General features: G+C 31.9%; 1 protein-coding gene across 1 annotated transcript in view; it reads right to left on the reverse strand.

Moving 5' to 3' along the window:
• The window catches only part of LOC145324158 (uncharacterized), a 46,728-nt gene that overhangs the window by 33,667 nt on the left and 425 nt on the right, over positions 1–12,636 (reverse strand). The window contains exons 2-11 of the mRNA XM_080166785.1: positions 11,753–11,777; positions 10,346–10,396; positions 9,488–9,578; positions 8,859–8,902; positions 8,342–8,414; positions 7,628–7,852; positions 7,378–7,441; positions 7,037–7,126; positions 2,889–3,043; positions 769–817 (exon numbers count right to left, since the gene is read on the reverse strand). Coding sequence (XP_080022911.1) covers positions 769–817; positions 2,889–3,043; positions 7,037–7,126; positions 7,378–7,441; positions 7,628–7,852; positions 8,342–8,414; positions 8,859–8,902; positions 9,488–9,578; positions 10,346–10,396; positions 11,753–11,777 — 867 coding nt within the window. The remainder of the gene's footprint in view (positions 1–768; positions 818–2,888; positions 3,044–7,036; positions 7,127–7,377; positions 7,442–7,627; positions 7,853–8,341; positions 8,415–8,858; positions 8,903–9,487; positions 9,579–10,345; positions 10,397–11,752; positions 11,778–12,636) is intronic.

Here is a 12,636-nt window from a genome sequence, read left to right on the forward strand (position 1 = left end):
AGAAATCAACAAATTACGAGGAACAATATTAGGAACTAATAGTTCAATTATTACTTTGTTTTTTGTTATAAAGTAGGTCAAAAATTGTTGTTGGCTATGCACTATTGTTTAAGTTAGAAGACAACAAAAAAATGAATTTAGTAACCATAATACATTTTTCGTCGACAATCTTCAATCCTGTATGACTACAAGTAAATATAACGTACAAATCATTAGAGTCCAAAATTATATTTATAAATATTTTTTTGAAATAAAGAATTTTGAGATACGTATAAACGAATTAAACAGACTTTTGTTTTAAACAATGCAATGTGAGAAAAACACAATGAAATTGAGTATTTTGATTTTTTAAAATAGAAGGCCGATATTTGTCGTGAAGATTCCCTATATCAATGACATAACTTACTTTTCATTGTTGTCAGTAATGCTACAATATACAAATATACTCATACGTATAAGTTTTGTAATTTTCTCCCATTATGACCACTGAACATCTGTTCTGTAACTCACTTTGTCTGTGAGTACATCCTTAACTTTTTTTGCTACTTATGGATGTCGCTAAATCTTACCCACCTCTTAAACGAATCATCAAGCAAAGTTTAAAATCGAAATCTTATCTACCTCTTAAACGAATCATCAAGCAAAGTTTAAAATCGATAGGAGAATTCTAGCATGTCTAATCTTTGCTGACGCACAGACGGCAGGACAATCGGACAGACTGACCGCGATTATAGAAAATCCTCGCTTTCAAAAACAAAAAAAAGTTACCTTGTTGTATGAAAGCCGGGTGGGTGGGAGACACTGCAACTGGTATTTCCTTAACACAAAGTAATAGGTCAATATGGTCAATCAATTAAAGTGTATATATTAATAATTAAATTTCTAGGTGTTTTCCCATAATGTGCCTTTCCCCCCTCCCCCCTTATTTTTAAAATAAATTGAAAATTATTGGGCATATTTTCCTACGCCTGATAAACCCTAACGGGGGGCAGTAGACCGAGTGCCATATATCCTACAGGGTTACCCAGTACCTAAAATAACATAACTTAACCTAACCAAAAGTAAAAAACAAACAAACAAAAAATGCCCTCTCCTTATTTTCGATTTAAAAAAAAAATAATCTTAAAACTTGAGATAAAAATAGCATTATTGTTTTTTTTTAGATAAAATGAATTGTACATATATTAAAAAAAGAACCATTTACCAATCACATTTAATTCATCATGATTTATCTTTTAATTAAAGTAATTATTGATAAAGAAGGGCTTACTTACATGGAACTATCTAATGCAAAGAAGGTGAAGCAAAATATAGTTAAAAATATTAAGAACACTTATAATGCACAATTATAATAAGGGAGGTGGCCAGGGGCGTCCAAGCTTTTTTATTTTGGAGGGGTCAAATTTAGAAAATTAAAATTTTTGGGGGGTAATCACCCCTTTACTCCCCCCCCCCCTTGGACGTCTATGGAGGTGGCAATGAATTGAATTACAGACTTCAAAGGTAGATTTTTGAATTTGGATTAGAATTTGAAAGAATTATTAATTTATCTTTCATTGCCCTATCCCTTCAAGATACTTTGAACCATATCTTACAAATTTTAAAAGAGCATGTGTCGGTGGTTATTTCTGATGTATCGTCGAAGTAAAGGCTAATACGATAAATGTCGTCAACATTATGCATACAAGTATTAAGCTCTACTACAACGTACCATATCAACGCAATTATAATGATAACATTATAACTATGGTCAAGAGTTGAAAATGACCACTAATGATAAAATTTTTTTAAAAAATGCACAAAAAATGTGTTAAAGATTTTAATTGAAAGAGACTGAATGTGTCAGATCGTGTTACAACCATTACACATTATGTCTAATTAAAGGTGTGTATTCACATCCGCTCATCTAAAATCCTATATTATTACAACAACACAAACAATCCACACTCAAAATAATCAGACATCTCTAGGGATTAGACAAAACCCCATGAATTGAATACATCCATAATCATAATACACAAAATTAAACTTTTGTTGATTAGAATTAGTGGTTAAAACGTTTGGAAAGTTAACTTAATGAACCAACCAATCAAAATTCAATAAAAGTCCTTAACAACAAATTTTAAAACGTCATTATAAAATTTTGTGGACTAGTGTAATAAACAGCCAAACGTCCTCTCCCTCCCTTCAATATAACACAGGGAGGGAATTATCTTCAAATTATGCAGGTACCCAAAGTTTTATAACTTCTAATTCGTTTGCTCAAAACCTTTGGGTACTTGTTGCAAACTAGTAGTGTCCAAACTTTTTATAATAATTTTATTTATATACGGAGTTATTTTGTTTATGTACTACATTGATGTACAAAAATTCATTGTCCATTGTCTTATTCCTGCCTTTTGTAATAGCATTAAAATTGCGGAAATGAGTACACACCCTAATTAAAATCTTTAAACAGTTGGTGGTGGTAACCAAAGTTAGATTTAATAAGAACAATAATGTCCAGAAATACCAATATGAATATTTTAGGAATATTTTATCAATAAATTGATTTATATTGATACCAGAGGAACGTTGTTATCGGAAGTAAGGCCAGAAAAAATAGCCTAAAACAATCTTAAGATTTGAATCTAAAATTAAACAGTTAAAAACCATCACGGGGTCTACGTTAAGCTTTCCTAAAATGGAGAACTAAATCAGTTCATTAGTTTTCGAAATCTAAAAAGAATTTTTTTGAAATATACGAATGAAAAAATATTGAACTAATTACGGGTTTGGCTCGCGCTAAAAAAACTTAAACTATGATTTAATTTTCTTATTCATAAACAATTGATTTAAAACCATTCTGGAAAATTGGTTTTAAATTCAATAATTACAAAATCACTTACCCTAAATTCTGCCTCTCTTAGCTCATTATCTTCAACATTAATAATCTCGAAGGATTCATCTTGTTCATTGTCAATAATTTCATCCATACTCCCGCGTTTAGTTTCATTCTTGTTGGACGATTTTGTTTCGCTGATAATAACAGTTACTTCATCACCTAAATAAAGTTCAGCAGTTTTCTTCGAAGTTCATAGTCGATCATAGATGTGTTTTACTTTAGGTCATGTTTGGTTAGGTAAAACAGGGTAGCCATCTTGTTTGGGAACCACAAGTGTAGGCCCCGCAGGGATTAAATATACCCTTATTTACAATAAATCTATTTGATACGAGTAGTGAGGGAGGAGGAAGATTCTTTGTACGAAGTGCGAGAAAACACAGAAGGATAACTTTTGTAATATCTAGTTATCCAGTGGTTTTGCATTGCATTGAACCTACTATTTTATTTTGGTTTACAGATGAGAATGAAATGAAATGTCGAATTTTTCTTGACCCTTGAAAAATAGACTACAATCTACTACAGACCAATTAAATACCTATGTAAATATCTATAATACAAAGTAGAATGATGTCTGTCCGTCCGTCTGTCCGTCCGTCCGTCTGAAGCTTAAGATCTCGGTAACCAATGAACCGATCGGATTCTACTCTTCAGGGTATATACCTATTGGTCCTGTGGTGGTTTTAAGCTATTTTCTCGGGGGGTGGGACATCCCCAACCCCCCATAAAACAAAAAAATCCCCCCCCCCATTTTTTTTGTAGAAGAATTCTTTTGTAGAAATTTTCTTTTGTAGAAGAATTCTTTTGTAGAAGATTTCTTTAGTTCTTCTTATTTTTTTTTTTGAATTTTTTTGTTGTCATCTCTTGGGGCATAGCCCCTAGATGCTAGGGGCGAAGCCGCTAGTATCATAAAATAGTACACATTTAGTAACCCCATCCTAGTCGTTAATAGAGAGGTAGATAAAGAGAGAAATATTTTGAAAGTTAAATTAAAACAGATAATCAATTTAAAATAGAGAGTCTACTTCAAAGTAATTGAAAATTAAATATTGAAAAATCTGAATTTTTAATCATTTTCTATATAATCTTTTCTATCTAAATTCTTACAATATGTACAATTATTTAAGAGTAAAATAACTTAAAGTTTTAAATGCCCAGTGGCGTGCGAACCGAAGGGGGCATTTGGGGCAATCGCCCCCCCCCCTAGCGACCAAAACGCCCTCCCTGCCCCCCCCTAGCCACCGCCCCCCCCTGCCCCCCCCTAAATGTTGAAAAATGCCCCATTTTGCCCCCCCCCCTGGTCAACAAAAATGCCCCTTTTTGCCCCCTACCCTACAAAAAGCAAAACTATCCCAGTTTCCAAAAAAAAAAGATCAAGAAATACTCAACAAAAAAAAATTTTGGCGCTTCGCGCCAAACAGACAGTTACTATTCATTTAAACTTGCCAAATTTTTTATTTAGTGTAGAAATTAGATTATAATCTTTTTTCACTGAACATAACAAACCAGGTAATAGGAAGTATTTTATTTTGTATAATATAAACTTTTTACCAAAGAAATTTTGTACATCCCCAATGATGATATACAAAATTACCCCTTATATAGATTACAATTAGTGGATGAAATGTATGGAAACTCGACTTAATTAACCAACCAATCAAAATTCCATTAAAGTCCCCAAAGTTGTTGAGCCAACGAATAAGAAAATTTTAAATGTAATATTGGGGACTAGTGTAATAAATAGCCCAAAAACCCCTCCCTCTCTGCATATTTGAAGAAAAAATTTGCGCTTCGCATCCTTCCAAATGGTTTCTGCTTTTTATCACATTGTATAATTTGTTTTTATTTCTATAAAAACATGTGTAAACAACAAATATTTAATCAAAAAGTTATTTTATATAAAAAAGAAACAGCGTTGATATTTATCTAAGCCTTTTTCTCAACACTGTATGTCTGTCTAAATAAATAACTATTTATGATGTCATATTATTTTCAGGATAAGTTTATCATTTTTTTGTGTACATACCCTTACAAAAAGACATGTTTTTTTTATGGCAATTTTCATTAAAAACGTTTAAAACTAACTACACTCTATATTCCTAACTTGATAAAATACGCCACTCTTGTTGTCTTTAATTGATTTTAGTTCAAAGGGGGAGTAAATATTTTTAGGTGCGCCTCACACATCGCCCTTATAAATCATTGGAAACACCACTTAATCAAAAATTAACAGAGTTTTAAAGTGCCAATTAAAGAGGGTAGGATATATTGATATAACTTTTTAGCTTCTCTATAATTCACTATGGCTGTCAGTACATAATGCTAAGGGGGAAATATGATTTTTTCAATTGCAATTAAAGATAGAAGGCTAAAACTTAATGTTAACATTCCCATCATTATGGAGTATAATTAACTATCAAAAATTCATGGAGGTCGGACTGCTTTTCAGGACGTTTTTGGCTATTTTTGTATCTTTTAAATTTCGGGTATAGTCCCTTTTGTGACATTGCCTCTTAAGGTGCATTTTGTCGTATTTTCACAGTAGCTTTTCACCTATTTATAGCTCCTGCGGGGCTAATTGCCTAACCCTGCGGGGAAATCACCTGACCTAACTTAACCTAGAATAACCTATTAAAAGCTACTATGAAAATACAACGAAATGCCCCTTAAGAGGCGTTGCCACAAAAGAGACTTTACACCAAAGTTTTCCATATTTCTAAGAGATTTTTATATCTGTAGATGAAAGGACAAGTAATTTTTTTTATTTTTTACATAGTTCTTATAAGATTAAAAAAAAAAATTCTCGCTGTTTCGAGCATCCAGTATGTAATTTACTTTGACTGTCATCACACAACATACAGGAAAAAGGATTTGTGACTTTTTCTATCTAAAATATACATTTATTTCAACAGATGCTCTTTAAATCTACTTGTCTGTTGTATTCTTATTAATGATTTTTTTGCTTTGCTACTTAAAGATGTTGTCATCCTTGTTGTCATACAATAAAGAAATATTTTAAATCAGGTTTACAAATTAGGTTAATTTTTGGTAAATTATTTCCAAAATGAGTGTTTTAATCTCCCCCTCCCCCCAAAATTTTTTTAATGGGGTTATTCATCCTTCCTGCTGAGATTTTATAACATCCCCTTCCACCCATAAAAAATGTTTTGTGGTGGGGGGGGGGGGGGAAGGTTAAATTATCTTCTGTACTTTTTTTTCGAAGATGCTTTCTAGCTCCCTTCCCTTCAGTCATTGCAGGGTGGGGAGAAGGGATTGGGGAGAAGGGATGAGGGAGAAGGGATGAGGGAGAAGGGATGGGGAGAAGGGATGGGGGAAAAGGGATGGGGGAGAAGGGATGGGGGAGAAGAGATAGGGGAGAAGAGATAGGGGGGAAGAGATGGGGGAGAAGAGATGGGGGGAAGAGATGGGGGATATAAATGGGAAATAGGGATGGGGAAGAAGGGATAAGGACTAGAAGGCCCATAATCAAATAATCCCACCCCTTAAAACGCCCTTATTTAAAATTAGTATATATAATCAAAATGCCCCCCCCTAAAGCAAAGTGCCCCCCCGGGGCACTTTGATTTAGGGGGGGGCAAAATTTTACAAAATCTTCAAAATGCCCCCCCCTAGACAAAGTGCTTCGCACGCTACTGTAAATGCCTTTCTCAAGTTCAAATATCAACCAAACGGCTGTTTAGAACACCTGGTAGCTGTAAGTAGGTATAAAAATTCATTTTGCTGCTATATCAGATACTATACAGTAATATTAATAATTGTCAACAAACATATTCTTGCATAAACGTAGTAACGACTTTTAGAGTAAGGTTTTGCCATCAAAGCCTTGTTGTCTACTGCACGTCCAATCATGTTAACTTTTCCTTAAAAGTTACTGAAAAAGGTTTCGTGATTATTAAGACTTAAAATAAAAAAAATAGTCTATCAATCGATATATTATTACTTGGATGTTGCACCAGATTTTCATATACTCCGACATAACAATACTCGCAGCTGGCTAAAATAAAGTTACCCCATTAACTCCCCTCCTTTTAGATAAATGAACTGACCAATAAATAAGGTCCATATTAGCAAGCTAAATTGTCGATACATTTTCCATGACAATATATCCCCGTATAACCTATATCCATTGCTTACCTGCATTTATATTGGCCGATTGAAAAATATTCTCTGGTGTTTTTATTAGATTCTTGCTTTCAACAAATACTTTGGTTTTTAATCCAGCGTCTGAAATAGGAATCATTGATTATAAAAAATGTTATATTATAAAAAAAGTCACAACTGTCTCCCTTATAAATAGGAATGACAGATATATAACTTATATAGGTATATTATATTATGGTGAGTTATTCACATATGTGCTTTTAGAATAGCAAATCTGAATATTTTGATATTTACTTCTTAGCTGGAACCACTCAATAAATGCAAGACGTCTGAATTATAATTTAACAGATCAGAAAATAAAATAATATAATAACCTGAATTTTCTGGTTGTTTTAATTGCATTTGTTCCTTCCTCTTGGATTCTTTTGCATTTGATTCCTAGAATTGTAATATAATTATGCTTTTCATATTTATTTAATAACTCAAAACCCAATTATTTCAGAAATATTTGAAAGATGTTAATGGAGAACATCAAACAGGGACGACAAATTGAAGCACATGTCCCCAATACTGATTTAAAAACTAATCAAAAACTAACAAAAAATATATTTGCACATATCTTACCCTATAGCTCCATTCATCGCTAGACTCTCCACTCTTTTCTGCATCATAACCACTCGAGTCTGGAAAGTCGTCTTTCTCTGCCAAATGTTTTGGCGGATTTTTTCCTGATACTTTTGGGAGATTTTCTGGCACTATTTCTTCATTGTTTTCTTCCTCCAATTCTATTATTTCAATTATTCTTTCTGAGGATTTGTTTGGGGGTGGTTGAATTTGTCTCCTTTCACACTAAAGAATTTATTATACATAAAATATAATATGGAACCTTCAAGACAACAGTTTTTAGAAACTTAGTTTTTAAATCTTTAAAATTAAAATTAGTCCTTTCAAGTATTTTTTCTATAACCATGCACCTAAAACCAGTTGTCTTATACAAATGTGTGCTCTATTCATGATAATGTGGGCCCACACTCCTAAAAAAATCCTAAAATCTTAAGTTAAAACTATATGCATTCTTAAAATTTAAATACACAATTATCAGGAGTCCAAAAAGAGCTCCCTGTAACACACCAATGTGTGGTATACAGACAGACAGACAAGTACATTGCATTGTTAGAGATAACCAGACAACCTTTTAGGAGATCCCATGAAATGACAAGAAATCATTAATTTTTGTACAATTGATGAAAGAAGTAAATTTCTTTATTTAAATCTATATGAAATCGTTGCACCTTGTAATAAATGGTTTTAAACCTTGGAAACAAAATGGTCAAGTACCTGAATATCTATAGAAGTATAGTCATCATCATCATCATCACAACAACTCTCATCACTTGAGGAATCCTCAGGACTAAATAAATATATATTGATAGGTTCATTCGTAAAAGGTTATTAAGCATTAAACCCCTTCCCGCCTTTTTAAAATAAATTGGAAAATAAGGGGAGGGGGGTGGGTGGTTCATATGCCTAACCCCAACGGCGAGCCCTAACCCTGTGGGGCCTATACCTGCCCTGACCTAACCCTGAGGGCAACCCAGTACTACCTACTTTGATAGCTATTGAGCCTCCTTTAATTGAGCCCAACAAAAAAAAAAAACACCAAACCTTTATATTTGAATTTATTTACAGATCTGAAATTGAAAAAAAATATGCTGGTTGCTTATATTTGAGTTTTAAAAATTTAGAGGATCATATTTATCATAACAGTTAATATTTAGACATAAAAAGTTACCTATAGAAATCTTTCGATATAGACAGACAACCATTTACTTTTATTCAGGATTTAGGGCAATACCTGTTATATTCTTCAATGGTCAATCTTTTGTTGCTGGGTATATTCTGAACATTCAATGATAATACAATCAAAAATATTCCTATTTATATAGTTAGCGGTTGCGCCCCTTGCATCTGGGGGCTCTGGACAAAATTATAGCCTTAAACCATGCAAAGACTTGAATTCATAAATAAAATAGTACGAAACCATCTATGCAAAGATTTCCTGAAGTGGAGAACTCAATCAGTTCGGAAGATATTTATATCTTAAGCTACAGATAAAAAAATTCACTACTTTATATTCTAGGTCTGAAATAAGTTGAAAAAATGAAGAAAAAATGTATTTTTGACTTTAGTAAAGCAGTTATGCCAATTTCATAAGGCAGTAACATGAAATGACCTACCTCCCTTTTCAAATTTGAATTGTATATTTGACGGACATAAATACTGACGGACAATGTATGTTGAAAGGTGAATAATGAACATACGAACAGACAGCGTAAATTAGAGAGTAACTGCCTTAAAAGAGTAAATGCTACTTAGTCTTTTCCCCAGAGATAAATAGGAGATTAAACAAATTTGACTGACTAATAGACAGACTAATTAGGTGACTTATACAGTAGTTTCTCTAATTCAAAGTATTATCTTTTCCTCTTGCGATAGACCAAGTGATTTAATTATTGCAGGATTTTCTTCTACTGTACCATCATCATGGGTGATAATTAAACTTGCTCTGTTACTCCTAATAATTATATTAATTAAATTATAATAAATAATTATCTTCTACTGTACCATCATCATGGGTAATAATTAAACTTGCTCTGTTACTTCTAATAATAATATTAAATAAATTATGATAATTAGTTTTCTTATACTGTATCATCATCATGGGTAATAATGTTACTCCTAATAATTATTTTAATTATTGCCGGATTTTCTTCTACAGTACCATCATCATGGGTGATAATTAAACTTGCTCTGTTACTCCTAATAATTATATTAATTAAATTATAATAATTAATTATCTTCTACTGTACCATCATCATGGTTGATAATTAAACTTGCTCTGTTACTTCTAATAATTATATTAATCAAATCATGATAATTAGATTTCTTATAATGTATCACTATCATCATTATGTATACATAAAAACTAATTTGAAAATTAAGTAAAAATCACGCAACCTTTAACAAAGCTCAAAAGCATACATAATACCTTTAAGTTCATAAAAGCACACAAACGAAGATTAACAATTAAAGAGTGACATCTTTTTATATATAAGAAGGATAACATACTCCTAAATAAATAACATCTTTTAATTTGACGTCTAATCTATTACATGCAATTATTTAGAAATATAACCTAACTTAACCTGAACTAAGGTTATTATCAAGATAATACCAAAAGAGCTCCCCCCCCCCCCTCTTTTGAATTTTACAAAATAAGAGTGGATGGTTTCTGTGCTAGGGTAGACTTAATTCTAGAGATGCTATACTAACACCACTCACCTTGAGCCAGAACTGGACCGAGACATATCTGTATTACTCTTATTGTTCGATCTGTTATAAAACATTCTTTCGTAAAATATCAGGTGGATTAGAACCAGTTCTCAGCCATACTGAAAAATCATACTTCCTCCCCTTGGAGCTAAAACTGGTTTTAATCTTATAACTTTTCATTTTAATATCCACGGAAAGCTGTCTATGATGCGATGCGATAAATAATTATTCAAGTATGACTTTTAAACCCATTAATATCCGGTGGATTAGAACCAGTCTCAGCCATACTAAAAATCATGTTTAATATCGTATAACAGACAATTGTCCACGAATAATAAAATTAGCCTAGTACTTCCGCCTCATGGGGCAAACAAAACACGTTTCAGTCTCCTAATTTTTCATTTTAAAATCCACGGACAGCTGTCTATAATACCATGCTATAAATAACTATGCCAGTATGGCTTCGAAACCGATCAATAGCAGTTGGATTAGAACCGGTTCTCAGCAATACTGAAAAATCATCGTTAACATCGTATAACAAAAAATGTCTAATATACGATGCATTGCGATATAAAACTATTCTTCGCATTAATGTATATAATTGTTCTTGTTATATTTTATACACTTTGTAATGTAGGCTTTTCTATGTTTAAATTTTTGGCACTTTCCCTTACAGAACCTAGTCGATCACAAAACCCCTCCCAACTTATTTTAAAATAATCAAAAATAAGATTTTGGGGGAAGTTGCTTATTTTTACGTGTTTTTTTTACTAACTCCCTTATTTTCTATTTATCAAAAATATAAGGTGGGTGGGGTTGGGGGTTCTGTAGTCGCTAGGCACTTTCAGGTAAATCACCAATTTTCCCCAATTTTTCCCCGTTACTCTAAATAAACATTTGAAGGCTTACCTAATAGAAAAATAATATAATAAAAAACTCCTAGATTAAATTTATAACATGCAAAACACGTTAAACATAGTTTTCTTTACTATAACTTTATTCGTTTAACTTTTATTTAGGCATATTGGAAATATCCTATCGATTTCAAACTTGACATGGTGATTCATATATTAATTAGGTACATTTCAGAAAGCGTAGTAACTCTATAGTCATTTCAAGTGAGTATGTGTGTCTAATTTGTTTAATACTACATATATTAAATATGTTATTTCTACGGCCATTAGGTATAATGCTATATAAATAGCAAATTTTAAGATCTAATATTTTCCTGCAATATTCAAGCATCTTAGTCTATGTACCTTAAAGGAGGTTATCTGATTTTGTAAATCATTAAAGCATCTTATATAAACAAAGCTGTATAGGTGGAGAAAGGTCATAGGGAAATTTGTTGAAGGTAATATTAAAAATATGTTTTAGTTTTAGTTTTTTAGTCTTATATCATTTTAGAATGTTTTCCTGGATCGTAAAAGTGGTGGCTTCCCTAAAAATTCAAAATATAAATATTATTTTCATTGCTGTGAAAACGATTAATATCCGCTGGATTAAAACCGGTTCTCATCCATAAAGAAAATTATGTATATCATCCTATTATATCCAGTTTTCTACGAATATAAATATGTACAATCATAATATCAAAATTAGTTTTGTTACCCGTATCTCGGGGCTAAAAATTGTTTTATTATTATATTTACACATTTTTATATCCACGGAAAGCTGTTTATAATACCAATACGATGCGATAAATAACTAGTAGTTTTGATATCGAAATAATATAGTAGGAATCAGAATTTGAAAATTAAATAAAATATTTTTACAAAAAGTCAAAACTTGTGAAAGGCTCAGCAGGCGAACTCTGTAACAACAGCTTCAAGCTAGGGTTTTTAAAAGCGAAGCTTTTCTATAATTAGGGTAGGTCCATCCGCCACAGATAGATAGCCTTTTTCGTTAATTTAGGCATGTTAGAATTGTCCTATCGATTTAAAACTTTACATGTTGATTCCTTTAGTAGTTAGGTACGATTTAGAAAGCGTAGCAACTCTATAATCATTACAAGAATGTCCGTACGTCCATTTAAAACATGTTGATTTTTTTACTTGTTTAACAACAAATTTCTCTGTGATCTAATCATCCGATTGATCTGATTCCTGGGGTTACAAAGTATAATGTTATAAGTGAAGCAACTCTATAATCAAGTCCTAAAAATGTAAGTATGTCCATCAACATTATCCTGTATCAAGTGGTTTTTCAACAAATTTACTTACAATTTTGCTTCGACTCTAATACATTTATATTCTGATTTTTTTTGATTCTGACACTATATAAGTGTTAATGTACATTTG

Source organism: Acartia tonsa, chromosome 7 (genome assembly GCF_053477335.1).
Source record: "Acartia tonsa isolate MP-2025a chromosome 7, ASM5347733v1, whole genome shotgun sequence".
NCBI classification, from domain to species: Eukaryota; Metazoa; Arthropoda; class Copepoda; order Calanoida; family Acartiidae; genus Acartia; species Acartia tonsa.